The sequence below is a fragment of the Musa acuminata genome, chromosome BXJ1-1 (assembly GCF_036884655.1).
Source record: "Musa acuminata AAA Group cultivar baxijiao chromosome BXJ1-1, Cavendish_Baxijiao_AAA, whole genome shotgun sequence".
NCBI classification, from domain to species: Eukaryota; Viridiplantae; Streptophyta; class Magnoliopsida; order Zingiberales; family Musaceae; genus Musa; species Musa acuminata.
The window spans coordinates 14,777,334-14,793,185 of record NC_088327.1 but is presented as its reverse complement, the minus strand read 5'-3'; the positions used below and the strand labels follow the sequence as shown (position 1 = coordinate 14,793,185).

The 15,852-nt window shown below is 37.7% G+C and overlaps 1 protein-coding gene across 10 annotated transcripts; it reads left to right on the top strand.

Moving 5' to 3' along the window:
* Nucleotides 1–2,914: 2,914 nt before the first annotated feature.
* On the top strand, nt 2,915–14,329 carry LOC135585244 (pumilio homolog 5-like). 10 transcript variants are annotated; one of them, XR_010514024.1, is made up of 11 exons: nt 2,915–3,109; nt 4,606–5,450; nt 7,078–8,522; nt 8,628–8,769; nt 8,919–9,026; nt 11,155–11,367; nt 11,463–11,573; nt 12,010–12,204; nt 13,226–13,397; nt 13,801–13,929; nt 14,115–14,329. XR_010514024.1 is itself a non-coding variant. In XM_065186406.1 (11 exons), the coding sequence occupies exons 2-11, from the start codon at nt 4,818–4,820 to the stop codon at nt 13,815–13,817; spliced, it is 2,964 nt and encodes a 987-aa protein (XP_065042478.1). In that variant the 5' UTR covers nt 2,915–3,109; nt 4,606–4,817; the 3' UTR covers nt 13,818–14,061. The 10 variants fall into 10 exon arrangements, 8 of the variants coding, with proteins under 8 accessions (XP_065042478.1, XP_065042461.1, XP_065042483.1 ...); XR_010514025.1 differs by having other exon boundaries at nt 14,094–14,329; XM_065186406.1 differs by lacking the exon at nt 14,115–14,329 and having other exon boundaries at nt 7,078–8,056; nt 8,129–8,522; nt 13,801–14,061.
* Nucleotides 14,330–15,852: the final 1,523 nt, after the last annotated feature.

Here is a 15,852-nt window from a genome sequence, read left to right as displayed (position 1 = left end):
CTTAAGCTTAATAGTCATTTTATTTCCAGAAGATTACAAGAGATGGTGCCAAGGAAATCAGTACCAATCGAAAGTAGACCATCTCAAAGAAAATAGTCTACCTGGATTTTATAAGAAGGCCTGACTGATATGCTACTTCTTATGTTCAAACCCACCACCCTCCAAACAGGAGGGGGGGCTTTACCAGAGGGGGAGAACGTCCAAATCCACATTTCAACAACACAAGGCAGACCACAAAAGAATATGAATGGCTTGAAAATGGAAACTCGAAAAATTCGCGTCACTCGTAGAAAGCAGGAGGCAAAATTTCTTTTTAAGATGCCCTAGATTTGATGAAATCAGCTGTCTCTGTTTAAGAGATAAGATTCCATCAGCTTTGATCAGGTCTATTCGTAGAAAAGTTGTCTCTTTTTGGATTTCGAATAGTGCCTTGCCGTAGGGAATATCTAAAGTTCACTTGCTTTGCTGAAAAATTCAAAGAAGAAATTCTCACATGGATATTTTTGTGTCAAACCCTATGATTTTTTTACGTCCATACTCTGTCACACTGAAATTGCTGAGCTATGTTTATTGCTCAAAATTAGTTTCTACCTTATATTTTTTTCTTCGTAGTTTATACTATGCTCGAAAACTGACTGTTATCTAAAATTTTTCCAACAGCATTTCCTATTTTGACTCCTTTGCAGTATATGCTTCAGATATGGGTGGTTTCAGCAAGTTAATGGAGCTTGGTGCTGCACCGAGACAGGTAGATGAACATTGAATATTACCTCCGCACTCCTCCTCTTTCTAATTTTTCTGACCGAGTTCGACAATGTTTTGGCCCTTTCTTTCTTCACCTCTAACATCTTAACCATTCAATTTGCAAGAATTCCCATGATCTCGACGTCCCAATGTCAAGACAATAGGCACCACCTTTTGTCTGGATGCAGTCGGACTCCTAAATTTTCAGCTACTTACCGAATCCATGCGGACACTGCAAGTTGATAGCGTCCACGTTTGGTGTTAGCCGGAATCATGCGGAAGCCTCACATGAGAAGAAGAGAGCCAAACGTAGCCAAGGACAAACTTGCCGGCGACACCAAAACTAACCACTCTCCCTTCGAGGAGAAGACACCGGCAAGTCATCCTTGGCTGCGTTCCACTCTCTGCTTCTTCATGCAAAGCCCTCGACGAGCATCCTCATATCCATCTTGCAACTTCTCTGCTGCATCTTCTGGTATATATAGGCGTGGCTGGCAATCATGGACTGCATCCGATCCTTCTGGTTGGCTGTGCGTAGCCAATGAAATTTCACAGAGCATGTGTGACATGCGCTGCCGATCGGAAAATTTCCGATTCTGGTACTATGCTGCGGTCGGAAAACAGGCAAGTGGAACGATTTCCACTGCTCAACGGATTCTGGTCCTTCACAGCCGACTATTGACATGGAGGAAGGTGGGCCTTAAAAGATGTTAATTGGGCTGTTATGGGAATATAATCAAAATCATGGGTGGAGGCCACGCAGAGATATGGTGACTCCGACGCTGCATCCAAATTTTCTTGGCGTTCTCGACGTTCTTTAAGTGTTTGATTCGCCTCTCCACAGCTCCGACTTCCTTGTCATTTGTGGTATGGTAAGATTAATGTCTATGTTAGTGAATTTGATTCCCTTGTGTGTGTGTGTGTGTGTGTGTGTGTGTGTGATCGAAGGACATCATCATACACTTCAGAGCTTCTTTCCCCCTCCCCACCAATTAAAGTCTGCGACCAGAAATCTTCCTTTCTTTACTTACATCTTGTGAACTCTCCATTCGAGATCTGTCCCTTTGCCCCTCCCACTAGCAAATCTTCCCTTTTCTCTTCTTTACATCTTGATTCGGTGATTGTACCGCTCTCCAGTCCAAGCAACTGTTTTCCAATAGGAACATGGCAGCGTGGCTCTTCGGTTGCCCCAAAGCGGCGGCCCCTTTCCAACTCTATCCACAGTGCAATTCATTTTAATATGATGTAATATTATTTGTCAATGACCGTCATCCAAATCTAAAGATGAGGTTTCTAATACTTCAAATCGGTCATCCCTCTCGTGTTCTATTGACCGTCTATATGGGCCCCTTTTGTCTTGGTGGGCATCCTTTTGGACTTGGGTTAACGTATCTACTTCGGCCTTCAAGTTTCGTTTTGTTCGATCCAATAGTACAACAATGACGGCTGACGGCTCGAGGGTTCTTCTCCTTTACTCGTTCTCGAGAAAATCTTTAAGATTATGGAGATGGATATCATGATGATGTGCTACGTTTCATCACATTCTAACAGAGGAAAAAAATATTATTTTAATTCTTGATGGGGCCAATACTAATCATCGTTGGTGCCGCCCTGTTTGAGGCGTGACGAATTATGAGCCCACGCGGTAGAGTAGAACTTAAAAGAATTATGATCTCGATTTTAGACAAATAAGATGTACACGGACTAAACACATGGCATGGCATGGCATGCGAGACCGTAGTAGAGGTACACGAGATATTTCTGCGGGAGACGGGCGCCGTACAAGCCGCGGGGAGGCGCCGCGACGCGTGTGGTCGGACGACAGCCGGCGGCTTACGGCCATGACACTTGGCGTTTCCACGTGTCAGAATCACGAGTGGGGCGGTCTTGTCTCCCTTTACGCCTCAGTGGAATTACCAAACCACCCTTCGTGGATTACGTCGCATGTTTCCAGGGTAGGAGACGTAATCATCCATTTTATACGCGGTTATCGAAGGTTTTCGCAGCATTGGAATCCTACCCAATTAATTATTAAGTCGACTCGTATAAAGAAACCCTTCGTTCTGGACCAGACATCGTCGGGTCCCACCATCTCTAACCATGCGAGGACGGAGGGGCCACTGACGTTATCTGGCGCCTTCCGGGCCGAACGTGATTTCCAAAAGCCCGGGGACCGAGGGTTTTAGAAGCGGAAGGAGAGAGCGAGAGAGGGAGCGCAGGCGAGCGAGGGAGGAAGAAGCCCGCTTTCTGCTCAACTTCTCAGCCCGATTTCTCTCTTGATCGGGCCAAACCGAGCGAGAAATGCTGTTGTTCTTAGATTGGATTGCGGTTAGGGAAAGCTTGGTCTGGCGACGTGCGGAACGGGGTGAGAGTCCTCCGCATGGTTCCCGTCCCCTTATCGTTCCTGCTCTAGGGTTCGATGATCATCCCGTGTTCCTGTTCGGTTTACCGTTTCTTGAATCTAGTTGAGAAATTCGGACCTTGATCTGCCTCAAGTTTCCTTTTCTCTGTGTCCGGACCGTTAAGTTTCGAGACTCTTTCTTTACTCTTTCTCTTAGAATACGCTTAGGATGGTAGGGTTAAGTTTTGGTTTCGATGGCCTTTTTCCTCTTATTTATCTTCAGGTATCTATCGTTTTTGTGCCTACATTTATGTTCGGACTTCTGAGTGTGTGTATTTTATTGTAGTTTCAGTAGATAAAGTTGAAGCAATTTTCAGGTTTACTGTACTATTATTATTTGCTAGTTCCATGCTTGATTTTATCAAATATAAAATTTATGTTTATTTTATCTTCTTGGTGTTTATGGTTTTGGTCTTGTCAGTGGTTGCTCTGGATAAGTTAATCACAGGGGATAGATTAATTGTATAAGAAAAATGGATTGTTACATGCCTAGTGTTGTTAATTGCCATTTTTAGCTTGCTTGGTGAATTCTGAAGTGCTTTGCCCTTATTTGTTGCACTTCTGCTTATCGGTTTTTTCTTACTGTATCAGCAAGATTTTAGATCTAAACTTCTAAGCAGGATATTGTTGGTGCTTTGGCAAAGAACTCCACTGTACCAGATGAATCATATGTGCATCGCTGTGTGTTTCTGATCGAGTCATTTGAATTTTATTAAGTTATAAATTTGATTAATTGGTTGCTATTTTACCAATTTTGACTAATATAAAAATAAGTAGCTTACTGTACCTCTATGCTTAAGGTGTTAAGTTTTGGTTTCGATGGTCTTTTTCCTCTTATCTATCTTCAGTTAACTATCGTTTTTGTGCATGTTCGGACTTCTGAGTATGTGTTTTTTATTGTAATTTCAGTAGATAAAGTTGAAGCAATTTTCATGTTTACCGTACTATTATTATTTGTTAGAGCTAGCCCCAGGATATTTACCAAAGGGTAATTTTGGCAACCCAACAAAGACAATAAAGCAGAAAGAATAAAAGCGACAAGAACACCAGATATACGTGGTTCGGTCAATTGACTTTGACCTACATCCACAGAAGATGAGCAAATTACTACTGCAAAAGAGGAACAATTACAAATGCCTTAGGAAGATGTTCCTAGGCCATAAAACACCCGAAAATACTAAACAAGAAAAACCAAACTATAAGTCCAAACTATTTAACTGAGTATGGACTTAAACCAAAGCAAACACTTAGGTTTTTCTTATGGTGCCTGTGGTGCATCTGACTTCAAAGCTCAGGCTCTTATTTATAGTTCCAAGATGAGACAACAAGTCTGATTTTCCTGATGTGGGACTATGGGACTTGCCAAACTAACATTATTTGCTAGTTTTATGCTTGATTTTATTCAAATAGAAAATTTATGCTTATTTTATTTTACTGGTGTTTTCTTTTGTCACTTGCAGTTGATCATTTTGTATATTTGTTGGTTGAAAGTCAGCTGCTTCACTGAAGTTATGCAGCTGTTGTTGCAAACTTGCAATGCCCTTTCACCAGCTGGAGTTCACATCTGAATTACAGTAATGGGTGAAAATAACTTGCTTACTTCCAGGAATCTACAGAATATCTTTGGGGTCTAAGTGCTGTTTGCCTAGAAACAAACAGCTTCTTGAAATAAATGGCTACAGAGAATCCATTGAGATTCATAGGGAGTAATAGTCCTGGAAACTGGCCCCTTACTAAGGGCACATCAAAATTTGCATCATCAAGTAATTTAGCGCCGGAAGAGTTGGGATTACTTTATGAAGGACAAAGGTACCATGGGAACAAGAACACTAGTGGCCTTAGTCGAAGTGGAAGTGCTCCACCTAGCATGGAAGGTTCTCTTGCAGCGTTTGACATTATGAAAGGCCAGACTGTTGACTTGGATGGCAGCTTGGAGAACTTAAGCAATGCAGCCCAAAACTGTAAATCTGAAGAGCAACTCCGTGCTCATCCTGCTTACCTAGCATACTACTGCACAAATGTGAATTTAAATCCGAGGCTTCCTCCTCCCCTTGTGTCTCGGGAGAATCGACATTTGATGCAACACATTGGTGGGCTTGGGAACAACAGGAGAATGCCTTCATTTGATGTCACCAGCAATGCATCTTTCTTTATCTCACTATCCGCCCTTTCGACTCATAATGAGGAACCCGAGGATGATAGGTCACCTAGAATTGAATCTAGTGACTTGACAGACAAAAAAACTGATGTTGTTCCTGGGCCTCTTTCACCAGGATGGCATGTGAATCCTATAGACTTGGGACAGGTAATTTGAATACTAAACTAAATTTACTTACAGCTTAACTGTTTTTTTCCCTGTTCTTATCTAGTTGGTAAAAGTGCATTTGCATCTCAAGATTGTTCCTTTTAGCATACCTTCTTTTTTGTTTTTATTGCATGGCATAGGCTGGCCCCTACTAAATGATTTGCTGATTGTCTATGCTAAAAAAACTCACTCAGGCTTTTTTTAACATGCCAATCGGAATGGTATCTGTTCATCAGCATTTACGAATTCAACCAACTATGAGTTATGGACCTTATGCGTTTATTTTATTCCCAGTGAAATTGAACATTATAAGTTGGTATATCACGAAAGATCTCAGCACCCTACTGACCTGACTTGTTGGAGCTGGTATTGTACTGGAATTTAAAACCTTACTCCCAACAACATAAATTTAGAGTCATTCTCTTAGGTAATCTAAGTTCTAAAACAACCAATTCTATTGACATGATGTTTGTTGGTCCTAGTTAGCGTCATGAAGTTGTTTGACATGACCTCAATAGGTGACAGAAACTGAATGTTGGGGTAGTTCACATCTATGTTCCAATTTGATCTAGCATTTATCATGAAATTAAAGTAGCTAACTGAAGCAACAAATATTTGAAATATGGCTAAATATATGGAATTGGAGTAAAGGGACCAGATTGTGGTCTTGTAAAAGATCAGAGGGAAGAGATTGTGGATCAGAAGTGGAAGAAAATGTGAAGAAATTATCTATCTCAAAAACACAATAGTAGGCCCACATTGAAGAAATATAATCTTTCTCATCGAAAAATTCATGTCATATTTGTTTTACATATGTAAGCATTTAAGATTTCATTTATAATTAACAATTCAACTACTACTAAGATTGTATAAGATGAGATCTTTATCTTATCTTCTCTTCAAACTCATCCTGTACTTCTTAAAAGTAAGATATTTTCTTATCATCATTTGAAAGGAAGCCTAAAATAATAATAAGACTTATCTAAGACAAATCCAACATAAAAATATAAAAAAAATTCAGAATTTATAAAAATAAAAAAAATTGAATCTAGATTCTAACTCACTAATATTTTTTTTCCTAGGCTGGGATGCATCAAGAGTGACACAAAGTCGGAAAATATTGCTGCATATTGAGAGGCTGGATTTTGGAACTTACCATGATATGCATTGAGGTATTGAGCCGTGCTGGTCCTAGAATGGTTGGTTTGTTGCATGCATTGCCCATTGTGTGGCATTGTTATATGCCTAAACTAGTTGTTTACTCATGCATGTGCTAAGCAGTATATATGAGTACGTACTGTTTTTAACACACGCTGTGACAACTGGACAACTGCCTGAGCCCAACAGATGCTGTTTGGTGGGATTGAGTGGGTATTTCTTGGTGGAAATTCTATGTTCCTGTTAAGTTCTTGAAATATAAACATTGTATTATATAAACATGGTGTGATCAGGTGACTTTGTTGCTAATTTTTTGTGTAATCACAATGGACATAAAGTCCTCTTGGAATTATTTCTGAATTTTATGGTTGATGAGTATAAATTTCTTTTAATAATTTATATGTCATACATGAATAGTGATTGTTGGTTTTATGGTCTTCTTGAAGTTTGGTTGCTTTTAATGTTTCAGGAAGATTATACTCAGACTCCATGTCCACTGTATGATGATCATTCTTATCCGTCAAGCCGCATAATACTAGAGCAAGCATCAAATCAAGATGAGTTTCCGAATCCTCTAAATGATTCTTCAATTGGCAAGACTAATTCAGAAACAAAAACACCCAGCATTGTTGTCAATTCTCATACGCCTCACCTATGCCTACATTCAGTTGGATCAACGTCGGATGATGATTTTGGTTGTGTATCAGTTCTACGCCCAGCATCCACTGAGAAGACAGTTAATCTACACCCAGGTCAAAATGAATCAACCAATGGCAGCACTGATATACACAACAGCATTTCACCTCGCGGCGTGGTTGATCTAAGTCTTGGTAATATTGAAGATGAGATGAAGAAGCTAAGGCTCTCTTCTGATGGCCACAAAAGTCACCAATCACAGCAACACTTGCAGCAAGTTGGCATAAATACACGAAGATTGTCTTCCCATGTTCAGACTGGTCAGTCTCATGTACTTGCTCAAGGAGTGCACCATTCTCAAATTAGTGGATGTCACTATTCTCATGGACAACCCAAATTACCCTCTGTTGAAGTGCAACCTTTGTTGCAATCCTCTGGCGTTTCTCCATCGTTTGTCACAGGAGCTGCATATGGAACTCCATATTACCACAACATGCAATCTTCTGGCCTACATCCTTCCCACTTCGGGATAAGTGGGTATGCACTAAATCCCCCAGTTGTTACTCCACTTGTTTCTGCTAATCCTCCTCATCATACTGGTAATCTGGTGCCTTTTGAGAATGCTGTGGGTGCAAACTTCAGTGCTAGAGCTTCTGGAGTTTCTTCTGGGGGAAATGTTGCATCTGGAGTTGAGATGCAGCATTTGTATAAGATATATGGGCAGCTGGCTCCAGCTATTCAGCCTCCCTTTCCAGATCCTATATATGTGCCTTTTTATCAGTACCCCTCTATAGATGCATACGCTACTGAAGGTCAGTATGATTCAATGATCTTTAGGGGAAGTGTTTTGCGAAGCTTACCTGTTTCTTCTGGTCTACCAACAGCTCCAGCTTCTTCTGCATATTTGCCTCATCAGACGCCCCAGGCCACAAGAGTTGCTGGTGTCAATACACTTTGTGCTATAAAAGGAGGCAGTGTTAGTCCCAATTACCATGAGAGCTCTCCAAACATCAGTTTCCTGATGCAATTTCCAAGCTCCCCGCTTGTCAGTCCTGTTTTTCAAGGATCATCAGTAGCTGGGACAAGCTTTTCAGGAAGAAAAAATGGCAACATTAAGTTTTCGTTCGGAAATGCTGGTTCTTTATTTGGATGGCAAGGCCAAAGAAGATGTGAGAAGGCTGACTACTCAAATTCATACTCTTTTATTGAAGAGCTTAAGTCCAACAAAGCCTGTAGATATGAGTTATCCAATATTGCTGGGCATATTGTTGAATTTAGGCAAGTTCCAATTTTGTATTTTCTAATTCTGACCATTTTATTAATTGCAATACTGGAACTTTTTGTATGATGAAATGATATCCTTCATATGCTTCTTTGCCTCAGCACTGACCAACATGGTAGTCGATTTATTCAGCAAAAGTTAGAGACTTGTAGTCTTGATGAGAAGACATCAGCTTTTAAGGAAGTGCTTCCACATGCTTCTTCACTAATGACTGATGTATTCGGGAATTATGTCATTCAAAAGGTATAGTGTTCTAAACATGTCGTAGACTCTTTTGGTGATTGATTTTTTTTCAAAATATTGTAATTTCTAAGTTGGTTCTTGTGGAAGTACTTTCGAGTCTTTTCATCAGTATGTGAGGCTTTTCCTATTGATTGCTCTGGCCTTAACAGTTTTTTGAGCATGGGAATGCTGAACAAAGGAAAGAGCTTGCTATTAAGCTTGTTGGCATTGTCTTGCCTTTGAGCCTGCAGATGTATGGTTGTCGTGTAATTCAGAAGGTATCTTCCTCTGGCTAGCATAAGGTCTATTTTACACTATCTTATGTATTTTCTTTGTTGGACCTCAAATTCTAATTGTATGGCTGCGTAACATAACATGAATGGCCAGTGTGATCTTTATGTCAGTGGCTTTGAATTTGTTAACTAGATCTGGCATGATGTTATTTGGATTCATAGATGCGGCTTATTTCTGTTATCAGACAGCAAAGTGTATTCTATTTCAATAATGGAAATCTTTCTAAGACAGGTTCAGGAAAGTTTCTTTTATGCTTGATCAGTACCAATCATTCTTATAGCTATAGAAACTTCTAGCTATAGAAATTAGTGCAATTTTTCCAATCACAGTTACTTTCCAGTTTAACTTGGTCTGCTTGATCGGTACCAATCATTCTAATTATTATTATTTTATTCATTTGAAGGATAATAGTCCTTATTAGCATGCATGCCTTCTCTCAATATGGGTTAATTATAAAGCATGACTGAATTGCTCTCCTGTAATTTGACGTGGTCTTATAGGAAGCAAACTAGACATATGCAATAGAAGATGGACTTAATGGGAACAGACCGTGTGATCTAGTTTACTGATTGCACAATGCTGAATATCACTATCTATTTTCTTGCCTTGTACATAGCAGAAAATATTAAAAATAAAACACACATATAGTTCAGGTCCATTTTTCCGGTGCCCATGGATTTGATTTAATGGTAGCGAATGAGGGTAACCATTCTGTGATTTTTTTTTGAGTTACATTGGATTATACAGCTGTTAACTATTTACGAAAGCTGAGAATTTCACAGATGTACACTGCACAGTTTGGAACTTTTGATATTGCCAGAAAGCAAGCATATAATTTTCCTTTTGAAATGGCAAGAAAGCAAGCATAAAATATTTTTTAGGTTGTTCCCTCAATTTATATGACATTGAAGGGTAGTAATGTTGAGAGTGGCATAAGCAATATTATATCAATTTGAGTTGTCTGGAGCAAGATAAATGTCTCAAACTAAAAGATAGTCGCATTGAAAGAAAATATGGAATATGCATGTTCACCCATGCCTCCCTTTAATGCTGCAGATTAGGCAGGTTTTCAATGTAAAGGTTATGTGGAATTTAATAAACTGGTAACAAGGTGTTAATGAGAGGGTAAGCCTTAGTACAATGGCAAGATTGCTTTTCTATTTTTGGTGATCAAGGTTTTAGTCATGAAATGGTTTTTCTACTTACAGAGATGGGAGATCATGCATTGGCAGTGACCTCGTGCACTATGTTCTTTTTTTCTTTTATAGCGTGTTAATGTTATAGCTGGACACTAATGGGAATAGTTATCTTAATTATGAAACTAAAAATGCTTACATGCTGTTCTTTCTATCATACAATGATGGAAGTCCTCTGATTATCTTTCAAGAAATTATTGATGAGACTTCTTTCAAATGTTTATCAACTTCAACTTGTGCCCTGGATGTACGACTATGCTACATAGCATATGCACAAACCTAAGCAGGGGAGGTTTAATGTGTGCAGCCTTAACCCTGCAAGTAGACTATTTTTGTGACTCAAACCTGATTACCAAGGCTGTGCAAAGACTGGCTCTCAAAATTTATTTAGTAAAACAAATTATGTTGTTTGTATTACAAAGCAAGTTATTAAGCTAATAATCATTCATGAAAGTCCATATGAAAAGTCTAGGCTGTTACCACTATTATCCTACCTGGGTATTTAAACTGCATGGAAAATTTTGATTTACTACTTGCAAGAGGATCCACTTGTTGGAAAAAGAGAATATACTGCCGTGATTTTTGGTTTGTTGCTTTTTAGTCTTGCATGATGTTCCAAGTTAACATATAGAGAACCATGCATTATTTTCCTGCTTCCATCGAGAGCGCTTAAAATTGTAGACCTTTAGCGTATATGCTTAACATCAACTTTTCTTTTGCATTTAGTTTGATTCTTAAAATGGTAGTCCTTCAAAGTTAATGAGCTAAATGCTTAAGATTATACTAGTTTTGGCAAGTTAATCTTGTTTAAAGCTGGAAGTAGCACTTTCAATGGGTAGGGAAATTTTCTAAGCCTCTTGTTTCCCTCTGGCTCCATCTCCTTGCAGGCCCTTTAAATTATTTTTCCCAATTGCAGGCTCTTGAGGTTATTGAGCTTAATCAGAAAACACAGCTTGTGCAAGAACTCGATGGAAATGTCATGAGATGTGTTCGAGATCAGAATGGGAACCATGTGATTCAAAAGTGCATTGAGTGTATACTGACACAGAAAATTGGTTTTATAATATCTGCATTTCGTGGTCAAGTTGTAACACTTTCTACACATCCTTATGGTTGCCGAGTGATCCAGGTTAGAAAATTCATGATTTTCTAGGCAGAATTTTGGTTCTAAAATCACTTGTACATACTGCTTTTTATATTCTGAAGCTTATCTCCTATTTGTAGAGAGTGCTTGAGCATTGTACAGATGAATCTCGAAGCCATTGGATTGTGGATGAGATTTTGCAATCAGCTTGCCTGCTTGCACAGGATCAGTATGGCAATTATGTCACACAAGTGAGTTACTTCACTTTTCCCTTTGGTTCACCCCATTCTTATATACAAATAAAGGATTGCATAGTCATTCATCAGTTCAGGTAATGGGAAACTCTTACACCTTATGCTTAATTCTTGAATTTTAAATCAGACTACAATACCTACTATGTTATCTGTTGATCAACATGTCATGCCCAGCATGGCATGGATACTTAGTTCAGTACTAAGAAGAAGTGAACATTTTTTGGAGTCTTTGATCGCATAATCTAACGATTAACCTGTAATTGAAGTCGCCCATTTGGGTGGTCTCTAGAGGAGACGAGGTGTTGTCACAGTATTTTTTTTTTCTTTCATTTCTCTCTCTCATTTTTGTGTAGTTGCTGCCAGAATAAGCCTTAGTAAGAGGGTATCTTAACTTTTAGACTGGTATATCCTGACATAATTATATTGGTTTCAGCATGTTTTAGAGAGGGGAAAACCACATGAAAGAAGCCAAATCATCAGCAAATTTTTTGGGCAAATTGTACAGATGAGCCAACACAAATTTGCTTCAAATGTTGTTGAGAAGTGTTTGGAGTATGGTAATATTGAAGAAAGAGATCACCTGATCAAGGAAATAGTTGGACATACTGAAGGAAATGATAATTTGCTGGTATGTGCAAATACATTAGTTTGATGGTTTGACGTCCAATTGGACTTTGATAAGTGAACTTTTCTGTTGTGACTCAGTTTGAGAACCTTGTTGTTGCCTGTTCCCATTGTGCTGTATTCAGGATAAAATTCTAGATGGCTTTTCTGTATCGCATGAAAATAACCAAATGCTCATCTCCACTAGCAGGAAACTTGGCTTCATGGTGCCACAGGCTTTTCCAAAGCTTTTTTGGTCTGCATATTGTTGTCAACATCAAAATTTTTTTCCTTGCCATAACTTAAGCAATAGTGCGTCTTTCCATACTTACAGGCACATCTTGCTATATTGAGTTCATTTCATACTATTTCTATATGGTAAACCACATATTGTGTCTGATTCATCCGTTTATGCTATATACAGTATTTTGGTAAATATATACTATTCCATGCATGCCTTGGTATATTTGTTGCCAAACTGGTATTTTGTTGGCTCATGCATGATGCAACAATTAGCTTATACGGTGTTGTCCTGGACCTAATTTGGTTTTAGACACTCCATGTGCACTAATTCTGCAAAAGTATCTATATACAAGGTGTCATGTCCATTTGGCTATGTTTGCCATTTCTAAGGTAGCAGCAATATGCTTGTAGTAAATTGTTACAGAGAATAGTATACACATGCTCCTATGTGTGCATGCAATCTTAAAAAGGAATAAAAAAATTTCTTTTCTCCACATTATCAATTTAAAATCATTGTCAATTTTTTTGTAGCAACCAAGTCCTTAAAAACGTTTCTGGAAACCATTGACCAAACATAGTAAGTACCAATTGAGGTTGTTACAGTTTGTTTCCGATCATTGACTTGATTGACTATTTCTTACTCCAAGAGCTTTTTTGGTTATTTCTTGTGGATTAGATGATGTTTTACAAGATCTCCATGCAGCTTGGTCGACAGAATGATTCTTCTCTACTAGGGATGTAGAGTTCTTTCCAAGTTTACCATCCCCAGTTCTTATGTTTAACCTTTGGCAGCCCTTTTTCAGGTAATGATGAAGGATCGGTTTGCAAATTATGTGGTCCAGAAGATTCTTGAAATAAGCACTGATAAACAATGTGAAATCTTGCTGGATCGCATAAGAGTTCATCTGCAGGCTCTGAAGAAATACACCTATGGGAAACATATAGTTGCTCGGGTTGAACAGTTATGTGGTGAAGGTACAGATTCATTCTCTACATATTAATTTGCTAGCAAATTTGAACCAATATGAAAGATGTTATAAGATGGTTTACACTGTGCCCTTGTTCTGGCTTCCAATTCTATGTAGACCTTGTTAGCAGGTGTCTTCCAGTCTGCAGTGGGACTTATAAATCTGATATACTAGTACATTGATTTGCATCTTTTTATGATGTAAATAAACCAATGCTAATTGATGTACCTATTCTCTGACTATTTGGGCAGATCACCCTTTCTTTTAAAAGAATCTGTAGTTGTACTCTTGGCATATAAAATGTCATTTCAAATATAATTTTTGCAAAGTTAAAATGCTTTTGCAGATATCGTGAGCTTGCTATAATTTTGTGTTCATTGCTAAAAGTTTATGCCATTTTGTGGTCACAGCTGCTCCTGACTCATGAAAGGCGAATCAAAGTTGCATGGTGGCCCTGCTAACTCACCTGAGGCAAGCTCCCTAATGAGACCTGCTGGATTTCTCCCAGTTATTTTCTTGGGAGCAGCTGTGAGCTAAAGGTCAGGGTATATATATATAGTGTAAACCTTAAAGCTGGTATAGTATATGTATTTTGTAGGAGTCTAGCGTAGGTTACATGGAGTAAAGGGTATGCACCTGCATTATTATTATTATCACCTCTTGATTTAACATGTTACTGACGATGGTGATTTGGGCCAACCAGGTTTATTATATGATGGAATAGGTTTTTGAATTGGACCTGTGGTCGAGAATAATATGACTGACAACTGGGAAATATTGGTTCTCTATTCTGGTTACAACATGATGCATTTAATGTTGGTTTAGTGGAAGTCAATCTGATTGGTGGGTGATTGTAGTTGCCTTTGCGTGGTGACAAACTGAGAATTATTGGTCCGATGTTGTGGCGATTGGTTTCAGCTGACTAGGAAATCAACAAATGCTGATGGTACAAAAATTTTTTATATTATTTTCCTCGTCCTTAGTAAATAGTTAACTATAGATACTATTATAAATATTGTATTCTGTCATGCAATTATTTCTTGCCTTATTCCTAGTTGTTTGTTCTCATTTTACAGTTTCTCGTCAATTTTTAAATAATACTTCTTGTAGAGGTTGTTCTATGAACTTCCTTACGTCTCTGTAAGTTGTACCATTGGATTCCTGAAATCCAGAGAACTTTCTCGGACTGGATTTTTGATGTGTGTGCATGCATATATATATATATATATATATATATATATATATATATATATATATATATATATATATATATATATATATGGGTACTTTTTTGATTTTTTTCTCATGAGGTGCCATATGTTTTTTTTTTTCATATAGGGCCTTCAAGTTTTTATAATTTTGTAAATGCCCTTACCTATGTGTGGAGTTGTTGACTATTGTTTGTCATGTTTGTCGTTTTTACCTTTTGTTCTCATTGTGATGCTTCACTCATCGTATTCATTGTCATTATCTTTTGCTCTTATTATACGGTCATGCTTACTTGTCGTCTTAACCCTTTGCTTTTATCATAAGGCATTGTTTGTCCTTTCCTTCTTGTTGCCTTATGTCCTTTGCGCCTATCGTATCGTTCACTCATCCCTTTCATAGCCTTTGTCCTCGTCTCTCATCGTGTGGCCTTATCCACTTCCATGCTTGTCACCCCCATACTTGGAACCATCGTGAGGTTTCATCTTCTCAATGTGGCACTTGTAAGCTTAAAAATTATCCTTATGATTTTGTTATACAAATAATTTTAATATTAAATTTTGAAATCAAATAATAATAGATCAAACTTATGATAAGTATCTTTTAATATTATTTGAAAAGTTTTTATTTGATTTGGGGGTGTAGAATTAGATTTGTCTTCTTCTCTCTTCTTATCCTTTATAAGACTACTATGAACAATGGGTTAGAGATAAGGAGATTACTATGAGCGATGGATTAGAGACAAGGGATGATGAGAGAAGATTTGTAATTTTTTAATAATGTCAGGTATCTTCATTTCCTCTTATTTGTCTTTAATCTTTAGGAGGTTCTATCCTTTTATAAGTGAGAGAATAGGGTCTAGTAAGTAATTAGGAGAGTCTCTTCCATCATGGTTCTCTCCTAAGAAATTTTACTATAATTAATTTTTATTTTTGTTAGTTGATAATCATAATTAGAATATAATTATATTCATAATATATTTTACTTAATTAGATAGGACCACATAGTTTAACACTTTCTCACTTGACCTATTAATATTAATTAGTAAGGTCTAAAAAAATTAAAATCAAAATAAATAACATATTTTTTAAAAATAATTTTATTTAATTAATTTTTTTAAAAAAAATTATAATTATGTATGAATTTTAAAAAATAAGTCAATAAGCCTAATAAACATAATATCATATTAAGTTTAACTATCAAAATAAGTCATGACGATTGTATATCATCAATGTCATATTTTCTTCTATTTACTA